The 23212-nt window shown below is 41.0% G+C and overlaps 1 protein-coding gene across 1 annotated transcript; it reads right to left on the bottom strand.

Moving 5' to 3' along the window:
- Positions 1-5401: 5401 nt before the first annotated feature.
- Positions 5402-22587, bottom strand: LOC121432999 (F-box only protein 4-like). Its single transcript, XM_041631219.1, has 7 exons — positions 22231-22587; positions 20422-20657; positions 18263-18483; positions 11258-11333; positions 10983-11155; positions 8280-8455; positions 5402-5724 (listed from the first exon to the last, which is right to left on the bottom strand). Exons 1-7 carry the CDS (start codon positions 22411-22413, stop codon positions 5635-5637), a joined length of 1155 nt encoding a protein of 384 aa, XP_041487153.1. The 5' UTR covers positions 22414-22587; the 3' UTR covers positions 5402-5634.
- Between the last annotated feature and the right edge of the window lie 625 nt (positions 22588-23212).

The following is a 23212-nucleotide window of genomic DNA, read 5'->3' as shown; positions in this document are numbered from 1 at the left end:
CTTTCTCTGCAGATGACTCATGAGAAGGGAGCATGAGTGAGCCTGCTTGAAAAAGAAAACACAGAAATTAGGCAGTTTAAAGTTTATTATTCTTGATTGAAATGCCCTTAAAAATGGGACACGTATAGAAACAAAAAACTAATGTAGTCTCAAATAAAAGGTTGATAGGATGGCATGTAGAAATACTAAGGTAGAAAACCAATTAGCAAAAATATGCTAAAAACAAAATAAAAATTTTAAATTTAATAGTATGATTGAAGTTCTTAAAAGTTACCAGATGTAGTGGGGAAATTTAGGAGAAGCTAAAGAGAAAAAAAGCCAATTAAAAATTCTAAAAGCACAGATTTCAACGCAATGCCCATCGAAATCCCAGCAAAATTCTTCAAAGACCTTGAAAGAATGGTACTCAACTTCATTTGGAAAAGCAAAAAAAACCCAGGATAGCCAAAACAATCCTGTGCAATGAAAGAACTTCTGGAGGCATCACAATCCCAAACTTCAAACTCTACTACAGAGCTACAGTACTGAAAACAGCCTGGAATTGACATAAGAACAGACAGGAGGACCAATGGAACCGAATAGAAGACCCAGATATCAATCTATACACCTTCGAACACCTGATCATTGATAAAGAAGCAAAAAATACCAAATGGAAAAAAGAAAGCATATTTAACAAATGATGCTGGCATAACTGGATATCAACATGTAGAAAAATGAAAATAGACCCATATCTGTCACCATGCACAAAACTCAAGTCCAAATGGATCCAAGACCTCAACATAAAGCCAGCCACATTGAACCTTATAGAAGAGAAAGTGGGAAGTACACTTGAACACATTGGCACAGGGAACCACTTCCTAAATATAACCCCAGCAGCACAGACACTGAGAGAAACATTTAATAAGTGGGACCTCCTGAAACTGAAAAGCTTCTGTAAAGCAAAGGACATGGTCAACAAAACAAAATGACAGCCTACAGAATGGGGAAAGATCTTCACAAACCCCATATCAGACAGAGGTTTGATTTCCAAAATATACAAAGAACTCAAGAAATTGGACACCAAAAGATTACATAATCCAATAAAAAAAATGGAGTACAGACCTAAACAGAGAACTCTCAACAGAGGAGTCTAAAATGGCTGAAAGACATTTAAGAAAATCAAAAACACTGATGACAACTTATGCTGGAGAGGTTGTGGGGGAAAGGGAACACTTCTGCATTGCTGGTGGGAATGCAAGCTGATACAACTCCTTTGGATGTCGGTGTGGTGATTTCTCAGAAAATTAGGAAACAACCTTCCTCAAGACCCAGCAATACCACTTTTGGGTATATATCCAAAGGATGCTCAATTGTGCCACAAGGACATGTGCTCAACTATGTTCATAGCAGCTTTGTTTGTCATAGCTTGGAAACAAACTAAATGTTCCTCGATCAAAGAATGGGTAAGAAAAATGTGGCATTTACACATGGAACACAAAAAATAATGACAGCTTGAATTCTGCAGGAAAATGGATGGAGTTAGCAAACATTATTTTGAGTGAGGTAACCCAGACACAGAAAGACAATTATCACATGCACTCACTCACAGGTGGTTTTTAAACATAAAGTGTAGTAGGGAGGAGTGAGCTGCTTGTCCTCCCAGCAGCCGGGATAGTTTAACCCCCAAAATAACCACATAGAAATTGTATTAATTAAATTACTGCTTGACCCATAAGACCTAGCCTCTTATTGGCTAACTCTCACATCTTGATTCAACCCATTTCTAATAATCTGTATGTCTCCACGAGGTCATGGTTTACTGGGAAAGATTCAGCATGTCTGACCTGGCAGCTTCATGTGGGCTCTCTCTGACTCTGCTTTCTTTCTCCCAGAATTCAGTTCTGTCCTCCCCGCCTACCTCAGTTCTGCCCTATCAAGAGGCCAAGGCAGTTTCTTTATTCAACCAATGAAAGCAACACAAATAAATATAGAACTTCCTACACCAATAAAGCAAAGAAACCCAGCCTGCAAACCATAATCCCAGAAAACTTAGACAACAACTAAGAGAGACTTACATAGACATAATCTACATGGGAAGTAGAAAGTAGAAAAAGACAAGATTTCCTGAGTAAATTATGAGCATGGGGAACTTGGGGGAGGTTTGAAGAGGGAAGGGGAGAAGCAGGGAGGTGAGCAGAGAAAAATGTAGAGCTCAATAAATATCAATAAAATCCCTGGTGTGACCCATTGTTTATGAGGACAACAGTCATATTAGATTAGGTGTGACCGAGTGATCTCATTTGATCATTATTACTTCCTTAATTAAAGTCTCTCAACTGGGCATATCAGCACACACCTTTAATCCCAGCACTCAGGAAGCAGAGGCTACCCTGATCTACAGAGCAAGTTCCAGGACAGCTAGGGCTCCACAGAGAAACCCTGTCTAAAAAAAAAAAAAAAAAAAAAAAGTTCTCAATTTGAATATAGTCACTTTGTCACGTTCTGAGGTGTACTGGCAGCTAGGATTTCAATCTAAGAATTTAGAAGGAGGATACAATTTAGTTCACAATATTTACAAATAAATGCATATGGTTCTCACAGCATCTCTAAGGCACACTTTTCCAGTTATTTTTCAACAGTTTGGATGATTGAATATTGGCCCTTACTTTTTAATCATCTAATCCATAGCTGTTCAGTAGATGTCCCAGCAGGATAATCATCTCAAAGTGATACTAACAACAAAACACGTAAAAACTTAGGTTAACAGCAAAGTGAAGACTGAAGGGCCCAGACCCTAACCCTGAACCCCCTCCTTTGGCAGCCAGGACAGACCTAGCAAGACTAGGCCACTGACTCAGCAGAATGTACTGAGCCCTCGACCTTGTCCAGCCTTGCCCAACTTTGCCCAACCTTGCCCTAATTACTTACTGGGAGGATCAGAAGTTAGCTGGCGACTCAGGATGTGCCTTACTGATTTGATGATGGAATGCAGTAATCGGCCCACCACCACCATCACCACCACCACTGCCGCCATGACTCCAACTATGGCAACTTTTCTGCAGCTACAGCTGACCAATCAGCTCAGCATAGCTTCCCCAGCCTGGACGTGTGCCAAGCCTGACAGTGTTACTATGCAGCTAGCAGACCCTGAGATGACCCCCTTGTTCTACCCTCAATATTATACCCTGCCCCAGTGCCCAAGTGCAGCTCAGGTTCCTCCTATTCCACCCACTGGATCAGACAGATGGACAGAGGACATGAGTTAACCCATAATTAAAAAGACACCTTGAAGCTGGGCGGTCGTGGCCCACGCCTTTAATCCCAGCACTTGGGAGGCAGAGGCAGGTGAATCTCTGTGAATTCGATATCAGCCTGGTCTACAAGAGCTAGTTCCAGGACAGATTCCAAAGCTACAGAGAAACCTTGCCTCGCAAAACAAACAAAAAAGACTCTTTGGTTTTGCATCAAATCTTGTCTCTTGGTGGTTTGGGGGGTCCAGACTCTGGGCACAACAAAGATCTTCTCAAAGAAAGTGAATTGAATAGTTCTTGGTGGAGTTAAAATTCAACTCTGAGGCAAATAGAGAGAACCCCATTCTGTACAAGAGAAAACTAGCATTCAGAATTAAGGAACATGGTTATGTGAATAGCTGGAATCACTGGGATTTGAACGAGGTCACTGTCAACACCAGAGGCACCAAGCTTAGCTGATTATTTACTTCATCCCCTAAACTGCCCTGATGGGAGTTTAGTGAGCCGTAACAGAGTCCAAAAAAATTGACTTTTAAAATTTATTACTGTGTGGGTGTGTGTTTCTTCACGAGCATACACATGTTCATATATGCATGCACGCCACCGCATACATGTAGAGATCAGAGGACAACTTTTGGGATTTGGTTCTAGTGTAGGTTCAGGAGATGTGTGGTGTTTGGATGATAACGCCCCACCCCCAAAGGCTCACATATTTGAATGTTTGAGCTCCAGTTTACGGAAACATTTGGGAAAGGTTAGCAGGTGTGGCTTTGTAGGAGAAAGCTTGTCACCTGGGGTGGATTTTGATTTCCATGCCGTTTCCCAATTAGCTTTCTTCCTGCCTCACATTTGTGGTTCAAGACGTGAGGTTTCAGCTTCTGCCCTATACCAACTATGCCCGCCTGCCTGCTGCCACGTCTCCTATCTTGATGGCCGTGGACTCTAACATTCTGGAATCATGAACCCCCAAAGTAAATACTTTCTTTTATAGGATACCTTAATTGGGGTGTCTTATCATAGAAACAGGGAAGTAACTAACACAGGATCTACCTCAGGTTGTCTGGATTTTCCATGCTGAGTCATCTCAACAGCCCCAGGAAATTGATTTCTCGATAACTTGTAATAACTCGTAACTTTTTTTTTTTTTTGGTTTTTCGAGACAGGGTTTCTCTGTGGTTTTGGAGTAACTCGTAACTTTTTAACTTAGGTGAAGGAATCTGCAGTTTCCATGTCTCACGTCCTCCCCACTTAGACTTGGGACTTGGGAATGCTAATAGAATTCCCCACTTCTCTGTGTCTCTGTTCCTTCAACTAAAACCAAGAAAAATACCATGGCTGTGATTTTAATACAATTTGTCCTTTCAGAAGCACGAGCTGAATTTAATTCCTTGTGTAGAATATTAAGGGGTAGAAACAAATGGAATCTTTAAGAACCAATTTAAGAGCTGCTTTCATGAGTGGGTTGAAGCTACTCATGAGATCAATGGATTCACAGGTAAATGTGTTATCTCAGGAAAACCCTGCTCAACGAGTTAGTCCCATTTAGGTATCTCTTGACAGGTGAGGTCCAGCACAGCTGTGACCTCTGCTAGCAAGAACTCACCAGAAGGTCAAAATGGAAATGACAGTCACCTGACTATTTAGAAAGACTATGACCATATGTATATTACAACTTTCTCCACACAAAAAAATGCATTTAAATACAGAACCATATAGCAACATTTATATTTCTTTCACTACTATCTTAAAATTCCCCAGTTCCAACACGTGGTAGGCCATTTCCTCTGCAAAACATGAGCATTTGGTGAGGCAGTAGTATAACACATGTAAATCTCTGGGGTATTTTCTTCATGAGTCGGGATTCAGTACTCACATGTTCAAAATTATTTGAACACAACAACTTCCAGGAAAAACTAATTTTCACTGAAGCAATAACAGATATAATATAATATTCTTTCTATTCTCTCAAAAAAGAACAGGGGTTTGGGCCATATTAATGCAGTTCTGAAATTTTCATAACTAGTGTCTCTATTGAGAATAGATTAAAACCTTTTTCCCCATAACCAGTTAACGAGTCCCTGAAAAGATGCTATGAAAAGCTATTTGCCATCAGGGCAAACTTAATGGCAAAACAGAGAAACTGTGAGAAATGAGAGAACCACAGCTTTTGTTTTTCAGAATTTAATATTTTCAAAAAGACAGAAAATATAAAAGTTATCAAAAATATGAGAGTTCATTTTGGGGAAAAGTAATAGGATTGAAACTTGCAGCTGATTTATGGTAGAGTCAGAACCATGGCATCTATAGCTGTCCAGTGTGAAGCCCTCCTACAGAAAGGCAGGAACAGGATGGATGAGAAACACCTAAGTCCTGCCCTGCGGCTTCCCAAGGTCCAAAGGGAACATCATTTTGCGCGCTTAGATTCTACTTCCTCAAGAATCCACTCAATGCCATTCAAAAAACCCGTCAGAGTTTCAGCCTCCATATCCTGGACCTGTGAGCAGACGAGAGAGGATGCTGTCAGTTCAAACCAGAATCCTAATGAGTGGCATTTCTCTAGATATTATTTTTTGAAGAGCTAAAATAAAGTGACCCGAACAAAGACTAAGTTCCGCAAGCACTATCACTGGGAGCAGTCATGTAAATAAGTGATCTCTAATGTCTTCTAACCACTTCAGTGTGTGTCGTATTTCCTAGTACTCAGCTCTAGAAATGGGAGGGACAGGCTTCTAGCACATTTCTCCAAAGGATCCTCTTTAAAAACTAAAACTCAGCCCTGAAGCTACAGAGAAACCTTGTCTCGAAAAACAAAACAAAACAAAATTCACTAGAACATTCTTTAATGAACCTAACCAGTCAACTAATGAATGTGACATACTACAAAGCTAACTAGACCCAAATGGACCTAAAAGACCTTAGAGAACATTTTATCCAAAAGCTGGAGAATATATACATTTCTCCAACATAGATTGGAACCATTCTTTAGATTGGACATTACTTTAGACCACAAAATCTTCAACAATGGTAATGATTAAGTGGAAAAAAATATGTATTTTTATGGTTAAATACAGAAATAACAACAAAAAGTTAGAAATGGGAAAATACATGGACTTCACATGTTATTAAACAAACAATGAGCCAGTGGATAAATTAGAAAGACAAATAAAAATGGGAAAAATTTACCAAATATAAGGGATACAGCAAACACAGTATAAAAAGGCAAGTTGGAGCAACAAATACCTATATTAAAATATGCACACACGCACACACATACACAATTTCAGAAGTGGGGCATACTTGGGGCCCAAGTCCCAGTAAATAAATAAGATTTTAAACACACGTGCTAACAATGTATCTCAGGAGTTCAGGGCAAAACAAACACCATATTATGAGATGGGAAGAAACACCAAGAAAACAGTAGAAATAAATGAAACCATGATTTTAAAATCACAAAGGACAAATAGTTGGTCCTGGATTTTAATTAGAATCAACACACCTTTAGCTAGATTGGGGAAAAAAAGATCTTTAGCCCCAACACTTGGGAGGCAGAGGCAGAGGCAGGTAGATATCTATGAGTTCAAGACTAGCCTGATCTACATAGCAAGTACCAGGATAGCCAGAACTACACATTATTACTCAAAAGTAGTAGTAGTAGTAGTAGTAGTAGTAGTAGTAGTAGTAGTAGTAGTAGTAATAGATTCAAACAAAAACAATTGACCAATAGAGACTAGTACAAACAATTTATCTGTGGAGTTTCATGCCAACTATCATATGAAAAAAAGATTTTATTATTCAAATAAACTTTAAAGCACTAGCCTATGAGATGATAGTGGTGGTGGGCACCAAACCCTTGGGTCTCCTGTATTTTGGGTAGGTACTTTACCATTGAGCAACACTCTCATCCCCAACGACCTGTATTTTAACATGAGGAATGCTACTCATCCTAAGAGTCTTAAAGCATACACACTGGTGCTGAGAAAACAGGAGGGAGGTCCTTACAACCTCTCCCAGTTATTGTCTTACTGTTCCTACAATAGGAGAGGTGAGTAAGGAACAGGTGACCCAGTCAAATTTATTACCACCCATCAATCAAGCCCTTAAATCATTTTAGAGTGGCAGTTCATTTAAAAAACAAACGCTATCATTCTAATTGTGTCCCCTAAAGTTCTAAGTGTCAGAGACTTGACCCCACCCCACACTGCTGTTAGGGAGTGGTGGAACTTTCAAGAAGTGGTTACTTCTGGGAGGTCACTTGGGATGTTCCTTGAAGGTCATCCTGGGACTCAGTCCCATCCTCTTTCTCTTCCTCTTTTGCTCTAAGACAGAGGTTTCCTCTATCACGTGTTCATAGTATGATGATCTGCCTTTCACAGCCTCAGAATCAAGACGGTCAACTGATTGTGAACTAAAACATTAAAAACTGAGAGAATAGGTTGCTATACAGTAGGTCACACATAGCAACCTATACTGGGGGAAAGTCATAGATATATTCTTCCTCTAGGGTCTCTGAAAATGCCCCCGTGGGCACCTGAGCTCATACTGACTTTTTGCCCATCTATGAGCAGCTGTTCTGAAATAGTAGCCAGCTGTCCAGAGTGGCGATTTTATAGCCCAAAGGTTTGGATTGTAGTCATTGCTGACTGAGCAAAACTGAAAAAAAAAAAAAAACATAGTAAGGCTGGAATGCAAACTCGGAGCAACATTAGGAGGGTGGGGAGGAAAGCAACAGTGCCAACCAACCAAGGCTCTAGACCAGTGGCTCTCAACCTTCCCAATGCTGCAACACTTTAAGATGGTGATTTTGGTGATCCCCTCCCCAACCATAAAATCATTTTCACTGCTACCTTATAAAAAATAAAATAAAAAAAACTGAGAGAATATATGCCTTTTTCCCTTTTTAAGTTATTGTCTTAGCTATTTTGTTACCATAAAAGAAAGCTCAAAAAGACACATACATGCAAGCAACATGTACACCTGTATAAATAAATACGTATCATAGAAAGTACACTAAAAATCAATTCTTTGTCATCAAAGCAGTTAGGACCTTACCATCCACGGGTGGTTTAGAAGGCTGAGACGCAGCTCATGAGCTAAATAAAAACAGGGCATTCTTTTTACATCCGCTTGAGAAGTACAAGATAAAACCAGCAGTGGTCTTCCTGAAGATCCAAAAGCTGGATCTGTCATGGCCATAATACGAGAAAATTCATCTTGCCATTCATGTCCTAAGGAATTTAAGTTAAAATATGCAATTTGTATCACTCTAAAAATAATTATACTTAAAAATAGCACACAAAGGAATTAAATTTTTTACCAGGATTTAAACATAATAAGCTGTCTTTATTTCTGAGATTTATTTATTATTCTGCCAAAAAATTATATTAAACTGTCTTTCAAATTAGATAGAATTTTTATAATGCCATAAAGAAATACCACAGCACGTGGTAAACAAAATCCCAGGCCATTCTCCTATATCAGCTTGCCAAGAATCTTAGACAATAGATACAAGCCACTGTTTCTTTCTTTTTCTGCCTAAGAACTTTCAGATTTAACGCTAGGCATTTTATTTAGAAAAGCAGTTACAGATGGAGATAAAGAGGACAGACTCTTAGAAGCAGGCATGTTCCTTTGACTGTTGGATCATTAACATATTGGTTAGAGTCAAACTAGTCCGTCGCTGGTGGATTTGCCCTCTATTGCTATAGTTAGTGTCAACACAGAGGATTCAAATGCCCTGCAGTTAGGTATGATAGGTATGATACACTTGTAATACTCGCAATCAGGAGAACGAGGCAGAGTAAATGTCATAAGTTCAAGGCCAGCCCAGGCAACATAGTGATGTCCAGGCTCAGATTTTACACACCAGTTTCAGTCTTAGGAGGGGATGCCCCTGAGCATGAACAGTGGAAGTGTTCTTGGTGACTACAGAATTATGCCCTGTACTGGTAGAAAGGTATTCTATGAAAACATCCTTCCCCTCCACAGGATCAGAAAACAAAAGAATACTTGCTTCAAACTCAATTCCTACCTCTGTGCTCAGGCGAAAAGCATTTGTTTCTACACTTCCCTCAGGAGCAGTCAGTCTCTGCCGGAAAAGCGGCAGGGGCAATTTCTCATCCTATCACTGTTGATAGAAAGCTATGGCTTCATTTGAGAAAAAGATATAGAAAATAGGGCTCCTCTCACCGGAATAGCAGCAGATCAAGACATGCCTCTTTCATGAAAGACCAAAGGTCTCCTATCCTACCACTAAGCTCATAAGGAAAATCTAGCTAAGCTTTATGGAAAAAATTCAGTAAGTAGGTATAGATTATTTTTGTATTCTATGTTTTCATTTATTTGTTATTATCTATCATGGCTTGGTGTGGGATGCCCCTCTCTGTATTCTGTGAATATGTTGTATGACCATTGGTTAATAAAGAAGCTGTTTTGGCCTATGGCAGGGAGGGTATAGCTAGAATGGAAATCCTAGCAGAGAGACAGGGAGAAAGAAAGTGGAGTCGGGGAGATGCCAGCAGTCGCTGGAGGAGTAAGATGCCAGAACATTACCGGTGAGCCACAGAGCATGAGGCGATACACAGACTATTAGAAACGAGTTAATTTATATATAAGAGCCAGTCAGTAAGAAGCCTGAGCCATTGGCCAGGCAATTACAGTTAATATCAAGCCTCTGAGTGATTGGACTGGTGGGCGGGAGAAGAACTGATCCAGCGGCACCAGACAGGACAGGGAAAAGACCTCCAGCTACAATGCTTGGGACTGAGTCTGAGGCCTCAGTTATGAACCAGGTTAACACCCTACTTTTTCTACTATTTTACAGGGGCCTATTGGGACCAATCTGGAAGACGAGATGAAAGCATGTTCTCTATCAGTTGTAGCTCTCATCATATCTCCACCCACAAATACAGCGTCTGACCTCTACAGCTACTGTTTGATGAACAAATCGATCTACCTTTTATTCTGCTTCTAATTTTTCCTTTTACAGATAGCCCTATAATACAGATAATAATTCATTATTTTCTTATGAATAATTTATCCAGGATTTCTAAGTATAATTTCCTCCAGGACTTAACAGATTGGCAGAGAAATAAATTCATTGTAAATTAAAATCAACACATTAAATAACTATGACATTTGTATCATGTGCATATTATATACAAGCAATATGCATACTAAATCGTTTATTTATAGTTATATTTATCTTGTACACAGAGGATTGGGAGCAAGTTATAATACTGATTCAAGATTCAATGACAGCAATGTCATACCAAAACAATGTCAGCGACAATTATTCAGAGTATATGGAGAGTGTTATGAACCCACTGATTTAGTTAACTTTAATCTACACAACTAACATTCTATCTCCACACCTCTTTACAGTATGGGTAAGAATAAACCAATACATTTTCAGTTATCTACGTAAATTATTTGAATATATCAGAGGCAGAGAAAGCATCAGTAATTTTAAAATGTCGGCTATATAAAAACGTGCTGAATCAAGCTTAGGCACATATCAGGACTCTGTGGTGCTTACAGAAACCAGACATCCTAGATAATGGGCAAAATCTATGGATCACAGTGTGGCATGCTAGGAAGTTCCCATGTAGTCCTAACACTAACACTAGTGACAGTAATGGCCAGAAAATCACAGTGGTAACATCTAACTATTGTGGTATTGTGATGCTGTAAAACTATGATTATTTATTTTGCAAAGAATGCTGTACCTTGGAGAAGAAATATAAGAATGCTTACGCTTATGAGCTTCGCCGTTTGCCACATAGATGAAACCATCTACAACTTCACACACCTTCTGAATCTGTGGAATCACACTGTAGCGGCTTCCTTGTTCATTGCCTTCACTCTGTAGGCTGAACATCTTGTTAACGGTGCTTGTGTGCTCTTCCCTTGCCCTGTCTCTCTCCTTCCTGCAAGAAGAAAATATACACGTATATAAGAAAAAAAGATATGAAACAGGTTCCATCCCTCTGCAATAGATGTTCCGCTGCTGATGTTTCAGGCAGCCTTACCTGGTAGTCGAATATAATATCAGGATATTGAATTTATGCTGATTGCTCAACTGAAAATTGACTCCAGATCCAATACCTACATGAGAAAGTTGGTTATACAAACAAGCCAATAATAAAAAAACACTTAAAAATTCCGCTGAAAGATTATGCAGTGAAATCAAAAGGGGCAAAGGGGGGAAAAGTAGCAAGTTACATGCAACTTTGGAATAAACTGCCATGCTTGTGATGAGGAGAGCAAGTTGTATGAACTTTGGCAGCACAGATACAGAGCGCACTGAGCGCATCCTGACTTTCCAGTCTCCAGGCAACATGACAAGCATCACAGTAGCAGCTGGGGCATGGCAACTACTTCTATTTATCCTCAACATGACTCCTATTCATAGTTTACATTTCCACTGGTCTTATGGCCCATGTATATATTCAGTGGAGACCCCCTTCTTCCTGTCTGAGAAACTGTTCACAAACATGAGGTGGAGCATTAGAAAAGCCGGAGAAACTGAGCCAGAACAGCAGATGCTGAAATTTGGAATTAGAGCAGTGCGGATTAGAATCCTAAACTTGCCACGAAAATGAAATAACCTCTACTTCCTAGGGATTCCTGTGAGGGTTGCCTGAGATCTAATATTTGATACCCTTAGGTTGCTAACTATTGGCTTCTTTCTGCTGTGTGTCTGAGTCACCCAACAGTTGCTACCCCTTTCTTAGCCTCTTCTGTTTTGTTGATGGTGGGAGTTTTGTTAATGATCAATGTATTTTTTGGCCCCCTGGAAACATCCTGGTTCCATAGCTCTAGTTCTTGCTAGAAACTTGTCCCCTCCCATCTGTCCACTTCTCTCTGTGGCCATTCTCCTTTTAGTAAAAATTAACAACCTGTAATTTCTTTCAACCAGTCCTCTAAATTCTCTTGCTTTAACTAGCCTTTCCTGCAACAGTAGATACCTTACTTAATACTTACTTACATAAGGGTTTCTCTTCTCTACAAAGCCATGGGCCTCCAGATATACAAACAAATTGACATCGTCTGTTCCCACTTAACTCATTGGAGACTACTCCAGTCTTTCATCCCCAAACTCTTGACTTCTACTTAAATAAGGTATGTTACATCACTTCGTTCTAAGCATAACTTGTATAGATTTGGACTTGTGAATACTATTTAAAATATAACTATCCCAAGTCACATGATCCTCTAGCCTCCAGCCATGTTATTCCACAAAAAGTACATGGAAAGAGAACCAGACATTTCTGCTTTGTTTTTACCAGTTTAATTTCCAGAAATTATCCATTCAACACTGGAATCCAACTTATTATTCAACCAATATTCTTCTCTGCCATAGACTGGCATTTTCAAGCAATCACTTAAGTCACTGTAAAGAGAATGTAATTGCCATTTCACAACTGTAGACTTTCCTCGTATCTTCTGACTTTTTCTGAAGGGTTGCCTGAAACTGGCCTGCCTTAGGTAATACTTGTCTTGCCATGGACTCCCAGTTATCAAAATTGCTTATTTCCTCATATCCTATAGTGAAGAAGTGGGCTGATCTCTCTACTTACAATGACTTGTCTAAACCATTACTCAAGAACCATCTGGAATAGTTCCATCTGAAAAAGACACCGTTCAGCTGGAGAGCAGTCTCTTCATCTGCAACCTTGCCATCATGGTCATCCCTTCCCCTATTTCAGACTTCGGACATTCAGGTCACTATCTTTCTCTCTAGCCTCCTAAACTTCCAAGTCCATGGGAACCTGAACCGTCTATGGCTCCAAAATGTTAATTTCTTCAGATCTTGCTCTGATCTGGACATATAATCTGTAAGCCATTTATTTAACGTGTGTGTGTGTGTGTGTGTGTTAGCTACTTTTCTACTGCTATGACAAAACACCATGACTAAGGTAACTTATAAAAGAAAGCACTTAAAGATGGGTTGTGGTGGTGCATGCCTTTAATCCCAGCACTCAGAAGGCAGAAGCAGGCGGATCTCTGTGTGTTCAAAACCAGCCTGGTCTATAAGAGGTAGTTCCAGGACAGGTTCCAAAGCTACAAAGAAACCCTGTCTCGAAAAACCATACAAAATAAAATAAAATTAAAAGAAAGCACTTAATTTGGGGGGCGGGGCTCATGATTCCAAACGGTTAGAGTCTGTGCCCATCATTGAAATGATCCTAGCAACAGGCAGGCTGTAGCAGCTGCTGAGAGCTGACATCTGAGCCACAAGCACAAGGCAGAGGGAGGGCTAACTAGGAATGGTGTGATGAAGTAGTAATAAGGGTGGCGGGGCTGCTTCCCCAGCACCCCAGCCGCCCGCTCGGCTAGCTTATGCCCCGAAATAACAACACACAAATTGTATTCATTTAATCACTGCTTGGCCCTTTAGCCCTAGCCCTTACTGGCTAATTCTCACATCCCGATCAACCCATCTCTAATAATCTGTGAGAACCGGTCTTACCGGGAAGATTCTAGCCTAGTCCATCCTGGGTCGGAGCTTCATGCCCGGAGCGGGGCATGGCGTCTCTCTCAGGCGTCTGCTCCGGAGAGCAGAGCTGTGGAGTCTCTGCGCTCACTTCCTCTTCCTCCCAGCGTCCTATTCTGTTTTCTCCTCCCACCTATCTTCTAACCAATAAAATGGGCCAGGGCAGTTCCTTTATTAGCCAATGACCTTCCTCCATCATTTCCCCTTTTTCGGTTTAAACAAAAATGGCTTTAACTTTAACATAGCAAAATTACATATAACCAAACAGTTATCAAGTAAAAGTTACAATAATCTTTATCATAACTAAAGAAAACTATAACTAACTATTCTTAACTCCATCAAAGACTCCAGAAAGATATAATATTGCCTAAGTAAACAAGAACTAAGAAACTTCAAACTCTAGAAATGACAAAGACATCTCGCTGCCTAGACAGTCACCCAAAGTTCTTTTGTACCGTTGGGGCATCCATCTTCAGCCTTCAGGCCCATGGTATCCAGCAGACATTTCCATAAAGCAGGAAAATTCAAAGTCAGTTCAGTCACTATCTGTTGTGTCCTGCAGAATATCTCGCAGACTCTTTCAAAATGAATCAGGAACCCCGAAAGATCATCTCACGTTAGGCAAGTTCAGTAGTCCTCTCTCTGCGGGTTCTCTGTGTCCAGTTTATGCAATAGTCCAGGCAAGAGCAGTTTCTTGCCCAAATGGCTATCAAACTCCATAAGGTGCCTCTTCGATGCCCATCTTCCTCTTGAAGTACATTGGTGCTGCCAGGAGCAGAGTGTCTCATTGTCATGAAAAGTCCTAAGTTATTAAAACATTTAAAATGCCATATTCTATAATCTTTGAAAGATATGAAGAATGCCTATCTAAGATATATCTATGCACATCTAGAAAATCTTAACTAACATGACTACAAACTTGACTATTATTTATGATTATCCATCAACAACCTATATTTACTAATTATACATTACATTTTAATAATGAACTACACAATCACAACACCTTAATCAATATCAGAAATACATATACATATAACAAAATTGACCTTAAATCTCTGTCAATAAAGCAAAATCTATACTAATGCAAATTATTCATACCTATATCATATCCCCCTTTAAATGTAAAAGAACATTTATAAACATTTTTTGGGAATATGGGCGCAGTTATTTCTCTCCAAACTGCTTCCTGCTGAATGGGGGCGTCGTTAATTAGGTCTTTCATGGTATAACCTGTGTGCTAGTTTTATCTCAGTTGGCAGTTGAGCGAAGCAATTTTCTGAAGGCGTGCACAGGAACCATTCAGGAGGACGTGGTCCATCATACCAAATCGGAATAGAAGAAATGAACAGCGTCTCATCCTCTGTGAAAACAAAATAAGAAACTCCTTTCCAAAGTATCATATCCTTAGATCCAAATTTAAGATATCTATGTTGGATTAGTTCAGCAGCATTTATAAACAAATATCTTTTAGCATCTGTTGCTCCTTCCTCAGCATTTAAATAATTCAAAGAGAGCATAATAGCATACAGTATCAAGATTCTCTGTGTATTTTTCATCTTTGTACAGCTTTGTTTTAACCTCTATTTCGTTTATTTTTACTTTTAACTTTTTGCTTTTTGAGACAGGTTCTCTGTATCTTTGACCTGAAGTAACTCTGTAAACCAGGCTTTGAACTCTCAGAGATCCGCCCGTCTCTGCCTCCCAGGCATTCAGGATTAAAGGTGTACACTACTACACCTTGAACTCACAGAGATCTGTTTGTCTCTGCCTTCTAGGCACTGGGATTAAAGGCGTGTGCTACCACACACAACAACTCTCTTCCTTTTTTTTTGTTTTTTACTTTAAGAACTTCAACTTTTAGTCTGCATATATTTTTAACACACTTTAAACCATTCAGAAATTTTCTCTGTCTTTGAATCTCTCTTTACTGTATATCTCTCTTTTTCTGACCACATGAATCTTTAATTTACCAAGCAATATCAGTAGGATTAAAGGCGTGGCTTTGCCAGCTAGATCCAGTCCATTCCTTAGCTTTCCAGCCTCATGACGGATATACAGGCTGTAGCCATGTTTAATGCAACAACTGTATGGCATTTCAAGGTCCCTGCCAGCAAGTGAGCTACAACAGACAACACTCAAGTCCTCTCTAGGTAGCCGGCCCTCCTGCCTCAAACAGTCAGAGTTTGCCCTGGCAGGATGGCTCCAGAAAGCCGGCATTTTTAAACGGCGCAGCTTTTTTCCTGCTATAGCTGAAAACCGAAAAGCATGTGTTCAGCTTTTCGTCAACACCGTTTAAGTGTTTCGTGGCAGGAACTCTTAATGAGCTGCAGGGTTTTGCAGCTAAAGCTGAGTCAGGAAGCTTCTCTTAGATGAGGTGCTTGCTTGCCTCTAACAAGCAGAGCAGACCCGAGAACACAGCGAGTCTAGTTGCCATCAAACAAATCATAGCCCTTTACTCCAAATGCTCTATTCAAAAGCTCTGTCTCCCGCAGGAGTCAGACAGAGATCACAATGGCGGCACAGCCCCAGGAAGTCACGCTTTAAAATGACACAGCATTTTTTTTTTCTGCTACTGTTGCCGAATCAGGAAATCTCTCTACAGCACGCCACCAACAAACAGCAAAAATCTGTGTTAAACTCTCTCTCCCTTATTTTTAAGCCTTCTCAGGTTTTTTAAGTGGGTTTAGTCCATCATGTTGGGCGCCATATGAAGTAGTAATAAGGGTGGCGGGGCTGCTTCCCCAGCACCCCAGCCGCCCGCTCGGCTAGCTTATGCCCCGAAATAACAACACACAAATTGTATTCATTTAATCACTGCTTGGCCCTTTAGCCCTAGCCCTTACTGGCTAATTCTCACATCCCGATCAACCCATCTCTAATAATCTGTGAGAACCGGTCTTACCGGGAAGATTCTAGCCTAGTCCATCCTGGGTCGGAGCTTCATGCCCGGAGCGGGGCATGGCGTCTCTCTCAGGCGTCTGCTCCGGAGAGCAGAGCTGTGGAGTCTCTGCGCTCACTTCCTCTTCCTCCCAGCGTCCTATTCTGTTTTCTCCTCCCACCTATCTTCTAACCAATAAAATGGGCCAGGGCAGTTCCTTTATTAGCCAATGACCTTCCTCCATCAGTGTGAGAGCTTTTGAGACCTCAAAACCCTCCCTTAGTGATGCACCTCCTCAAAAAAGAGCCACATCTCTTAATTCTTACCGAACAATTATACCAACTGGGAGCCAAGCATTCAAATACATGAGCCTGTGGAGGCCATGCTCACTCAAACCACCATAGTGTGGAACCTATGATATGTCTGTCATTACAGATACAAGTAAAAATAAAACTGACAAGATCTCTAGCTCCTGCCACCAAAAGCAATAGCCACTCAGAAAACCAAAAAGAAGAAAGAAAGAAAGGAAGAAAGAAAGAAAGAAAGAAAGAAAGCAAGCTCTGGTTATTCCTTACCCTAGTGAATGACTTTAAACCCAACAGAAACCAGAAGACAAAAATCTGCTATCTTTACTACATAATCATTAAGAACAGTTAATTGCATCAATTTTCATCCTCAATTCATTCTTTTTCATCCAATGACTCCTTTCATATATATTTTAATCGTAGATTATAGCAGTTTCTTTAGGCCCTTCTAACCAGTTTTTTACTCAGGAGTCAGAGTAAACTTTTCTAAAGTGAAATCTTGATCCCCTCAGCCCTCTGATGAAATTTCTTCAGCAGCTCCCACATACTTATGCTTCCCAAGTGTTTTTTGGTGGTGGTTACCTAGCTCTGGTAGATTTATAGACACTTCAGAACTTTGTGCTTTTAGCCTTCTTGTTTTAAGAGAACAATGCAGCTAATACTGGTGAGTCTTCGCTGGCATCTTCTTCAATGCGCAGCCTTCTTTGATTCTTATGTTTCTGTTCAGAAACTAACTGATCATATTCTAATTACCTCAGCACTTGTGTCTGTAGCCTCACTTAGAGCCACTGTCTCCATGGAGAACCAAGATTTGTTCTAAATCTCTGAATCTTTGCCATATAGTGAGTAGAACACACCTTACATTGCATCGCTACTCCTGTTTATAACACTTGCTCACCTTACCAAAGGTCACATACTGTTTTGTGGGTTGTTTTCTGTTTATTTGTTTGTTTTTGTTGTTTTTTTTCCTGTGGAAGGGAGGTAATAATACAGTTCTTTTTTTAAAAAATCCCAACATGTATAAAAAATAATTGGCAAACAGATGTTCAATGGCTTTTCTTGACAAATTGTTCTTATTGTAAACACGATATGGACTGTTAAAACACAATAACTTATTTTAACATATTAAATTCTAAGTTATACAAGTTTGAGAAATTAAGAAAAATATACTTCTTATATTAATTTTTTCCAGTGGGACCAGGGAGTGCGTCCACCAATTTCTAGATTTAATTACAATTTCTAGATAAAATTCCAAGATTTAATTTTAGAAATGCCCCTCCTTTAGCACTAACATCAAGCTCCTAGTGCTAGAATTACTACGTATTATACATTAACATGAAAACTAAATTACCATCAATCTGCCTATGAGGCAGACCAGCCGTAGGGCGGAGTTCCTCAGAGGACATCAAACTCAACACCAATGATGTGTTCAGTTCTTCCAAACCTGGTCCAAACATAGCAAATCGGGGTTCGTTCTGAATGATCAATGAGTGTAAGAAGGAGGTAACAGCTCCGTACACAGGACGGCTGGCTTTCGAGGCTCTTCTCGTATACGGACAGCACATTTTATAGCTGCAGAAAATTGTCAGACTTAGAAGATAAAACAGAAAACATTTAACTTTTGTTCATTTGAGAATATATCACTTACAGAGTCCTTGCAAGGCATAGTAATATCGAGATTATAGTTTCAACCCTCCCAGACAGTTGGTGAGAGGCACGATTGTAACATGTATGCAGAGTGCCGTGGCAGGGAAGAACACGAAGAGCTAGAGAGTGGGAGGAATCACGAAGCTACAGAACCCTCCCCGAGGAAGATGTTCTTTACCTTCTTATCTTTTATTTAGTTTCTTTCATGAAACACCAATATTTGTCTGAATAGCGGAAACTAATTATATAGAAGAGTAACTGTCTCTTCCTGAGAAAGATTTTTATCTCTCATCCTAGAGTATGTGGCCATGTTTGGACAACTTTATCTTCACATCTGGGGAAGAGGAGGCTGTGCTACCAGCACCTACTTAGCAGAACTGGAGATGCAGCCATACATTCTACAGTTTCCAGGATCGTCCCCTACAATTGCTCCAAATGTCACTAATGTTAAGATCGAGAGTCCCCACAATAAGGATGGACTACAGATATTTAGTGTTAAATCCCAGAAATTTTAAAATATCACTAAAGCTACTAAGATCAAACTTCTTAAACACTCCTTTCATAGTCTCCAAAGCAACAGTTCATTCAAAATACTAAATAAATATACAAAGGCACCCAAATAGACCTCATTGAAAATTAGCAAAATAAAAACCACGTGAAAGAAGCCATGACAGGGAGAACAACAGCGCCAACTTGTTCCTTGGGCAGCTGAGGATAGGGCACCTGAAATGACCCTATCCTATAGCCATACTGATGAATATCTTGCATATCACCATAGAACCTTCATCTGGCGATGGATGGAGATATAGACAGAGACCCACATTGGAGCACTGGACTGAGTTCCCAAAGTCCAAATGAGGAGCAGAAGGAGAGAGAACATGAGCAAGGAAGTCAGGACCGCGAGGGGTGCACCCACCCACTGAGACAGTGGGGCTGATCTAATGGGGAGTTCACCAAGGCCAACTGGTCTGGGACTGATGTAGCATGTGATCAAAACAGACTCTCTGAACGTGGCTGACAATGAGGGCTGACTGAGAAGCCAAGAACAATGGCACTGGGTTTTGACCCTACTGCATGTACTGGCTTTGTGGGAGCCTAGTCTGTTTGGATGCACACCTTCCTAGACCTGGATGGACCGGGGAGGACCTTGGACTTCCCACAGGGCAGGGAACCCTGACTGCTCTTTGGACTGGAAAGGGAGGGAAGGGGAATTGGGGGGAGGGGGAGGGAAATGGGAGGTGGGGAGGAGGTGGAAATTTTTAATGAAAAAAAAAGAAAAAAAAAAGAAGCTTAGACAGCTTAGCAGGTAAATGTCACCAAGACTGATGTTCTGAGTTTGATCCCAGGGACCCATTTGGTGGAAAGAGAGGATGGACTCCCAAAGGTCATCCTCTGACCTCCATAAGTACCATAGCATGTGTGTGTCTACCCACACAAACACACAATAAATAATAGTAATTTTTAAAAAAATGTCTCAAAAATGGTTTTCTTCCCAGTCAAACAGAATTGTTTTCTGATCTCTGGACATTCCTTCTCTGGTTATGGCATTTATAAGCATTTATAATTTAACAAAACAAAACATATTAGAAAGATTATGAGAATTTTAAGAAATGTCTTATTTTTTGCCAACTGTATCACATAATATTAATTGAAAACTGGTTGGTCACCACAGGGAAATAACACAAAAGGTTAAAGCTGTAAGAGTCTTATGAAAAAAGTCAATTACCTCAAACCCATAACTTTTTTAAAGGGGCCATTTAGACAAATTCCATGCAACAAATTAGTAGCAGTGTTAGAACTAGCGTGGACTATTTTAGTGTAAAATTTACCATCTCCTGCTAATTCACGGAAATTGATACTTACACCTTCATGTAATCAAAACAGGTGCTGTTGGTGACCTCAGATATAGGCTTTTTTAAGATCTCTAGATCCGGAAGTGACTTCCAATCAACAGAAGACCAAGAAGGGAGGTCCCGCAAGAGAAAATATCTCCAGAGGATTGGGTCTCTTACGGTTTCATTCCAGTAACGGTCTGTACTTCCCAACTGGCACAGATCATGGGGTGAAAGAAAGGACAAGATATACAGCTGCACATCAATCTGAAAGAGAGGCGACCGCGCACGCGTAAGAAAAGGAGCACAGCTGAGATAATCAACAAGGAATTGCTCTCTTAAAGGGCAACCGAGCGAGCCCTTCTTCATACTACCAAGTCTTGTCTTCCTTCACCCAGAGAAAAATCAAAACTCAACGTTTTCATTCCTAACACCTATGAAACATTCTTGAAAGTTCAAGGCCTCGTCTTTCAGGCAAAATAACAACTTCCATATTTTTCTTTCTGTGGGTATTTTGATATACCAATGAATAATTTCTCTCTCAGAATAAACGTGTTATCAAGTGGAAATTTTTCTGACAAGACCTACATGTTACGAGAATATACACCACGAGAGAGCAAAATTGCAATTTAATGCATGTTCCACCTTCCCTCTTCACGGAACCTAACGAAATATCACAATAGTTACCAATTAAGGAAGCAGCTAATATTTCCAGAAAGAATTGATCCTAACACTGCGGACTCACAAAATACGCCCTCGGAATAGAATGCAGTACAGCATACTCCATGTGGAACCTGACTGGACGGCTTGGCTACTGTAGGGATATTTTTATGATGAGAATTAATTTCCTTGCATATGGTCAGATTTTCTGTAGCCTTAAAGGGAAATAAAAGAGCTCTGCAGGCAGGTTCCACTGAACTCCCATTTATACTGTCTGTCTTCAATTTCCTACTGGAGATACATGCTCGAGCTAAATTTGGATTCCTAAATTGTCCCAAATTGTGACCTCAGCAGCAGTGATGTATCTGTGTCTCAGGAGGGAACATGACCTACATCCATCAGGAAGCATCGTCTCCCACTGTGAAGAGACTGAATTGTCAACTCCACCGCTGAGCCCTGATGTGACTCTCATAGGATTCTGACTGCATGTTGATTTACTATGTTGGCTCTTGGCTTTGGGCTTTCTGGTGGTTATTCACACTTCGGGAGAATTGTGACATGCTACCTAGGAAATTAATCTTCTATTATTCATTAGTTCGAGTTTCTGTGCAACATCATATTGTGTGTGTACACACATGTATTTTTAAAACTTTTCATTTAAAAATCTTTGTCTCTGAGTAGTGTTCGATCACTTATTTTGATAATTCATTGTTAAAAATTGTGGAAAAGTAAAAGAATTGACTTTTTTTAAGACAAAAAAAGTGGGTGGTAGGAAAGATGAATGTGTTTCTGAACATTTTATTAGTGTATTCTGGTGAGGAATACCAAGAAAATGTGTCTTTGGCCATTTCTAAATATGACATATACCATTTTATATTTATTTGTCCAAGTTGTCTTTTGTAAGAGGAAAATAAATAATAAGGAATTATGAAAAAAAAAAAGAACAGAGACAGTGGGATGCTTTCCCAAGCTAACCCATTTCCCTAAAACAGATTTCCACATCTCCTGTTTGGACCGCTGACAATCTGTGGGCGATCTCGCTGGTCACTAGTGAGAGACGTGGGGCGACCCTGGCTGGCTGGGGCACAAACAAGAGTCAACGTCCAGGCGACTCCGGGCACTGTCGTTCCAGGCGAGCACACACCCGGAAGTGGCTGGCCTGCGCTCTGGGCTGGCTTACCGGCAGCCGCGTCAGCGCGCTGGTCTCCTCCTCCGACTCCTCCCGGGAGACCGTCCGCGCCGCCCGCTCCTTGCCCACCGAGTGCCAGAAGGTCCTCCAGCCGCTCAGGATGGCGGCCTCCAGGCGGCCCCAGTCGCTGGCGGGCGGCGGCGAGCCGGCTCCGCGGGGCTCGCTTCCAGCCATGGCCGCCGTCGCCGCGCGACGAAGCCGGGCGCACCCGCTTGCTGGCCGCTCGGCCTCCGTCTCCGCCTCCGCCCGCCGCGCTGGGCCGCCCCGGGCTGACCTACTGGGCGCGGTTCTGGGCAGAGGTCCGCGCCAACCATCGCTCACCCACTCGTGCTGGTCACCACAGCCAGCTCTTTCACCACTGCTGGGAACCCTCTGACCCCGGAATGACTGTCCTCTCTGTCCTACCTCCTTACCCCAGACTATACAAAAACACACACACACACACACACACACACACCCGACTGCCCCCTCTGCCCTACCTCCTTACCCTCACACACACACACACACACACACACACACACACACACACACACACACACCCGACTGCCCCCTCTGCCCTACCTCCTTACCCTAGACTATACTATCTCTCTGTCTCTCTGTCTGTCTCTGTCTCTGTCTCTGTCTCTCTCTCTCTCTCTCTCTCTCTCTCTCTCTCTCTCTCACACACACACACACACACACACACACACACACACACACTTGATCTCTGGCTTCTGGCTCCATTCACTGCAAGGACCTAGGAGCGATGGTTTGTTCAATAGCTACCCTTTTCTGTGATATTGGTCCTAATTACACGTGCTTCTCCTTAAGAATTAAGTATAAGTGGGCTGTGTGCATCCGTGTTTTGGAATCACCAATTTACCAATTTCTTGGAGCTTCGAAAAACTGAGCCCACAGAGACTATCAGGAGGCTGCGGAACTAAAGTTCTCCAAGAAGCCATATCTGTATTAAAGATATTGCAGGATATGTGAC

This window comes from Microtus oregoni, unplaced genomic scaffold, assembly GCF_018167655.1.
Source record: "Microtus oregoni isolate MIOR12 unplaced genomic scaffold, Mior012 000036F_ref0000092, whole genome shotgun sequence".
Lineage (NCBI taxonomy): Eukaryota > Metazoa > Chordata > Mammalia > Rodentia > Cricetidae > Microtus > Microtus oregoni.
The sequence above is the reverse complement of the archived record's forward strand: the minus strand, read 5'-3'. Positions and strand labels throughout refer to the sequence as shown.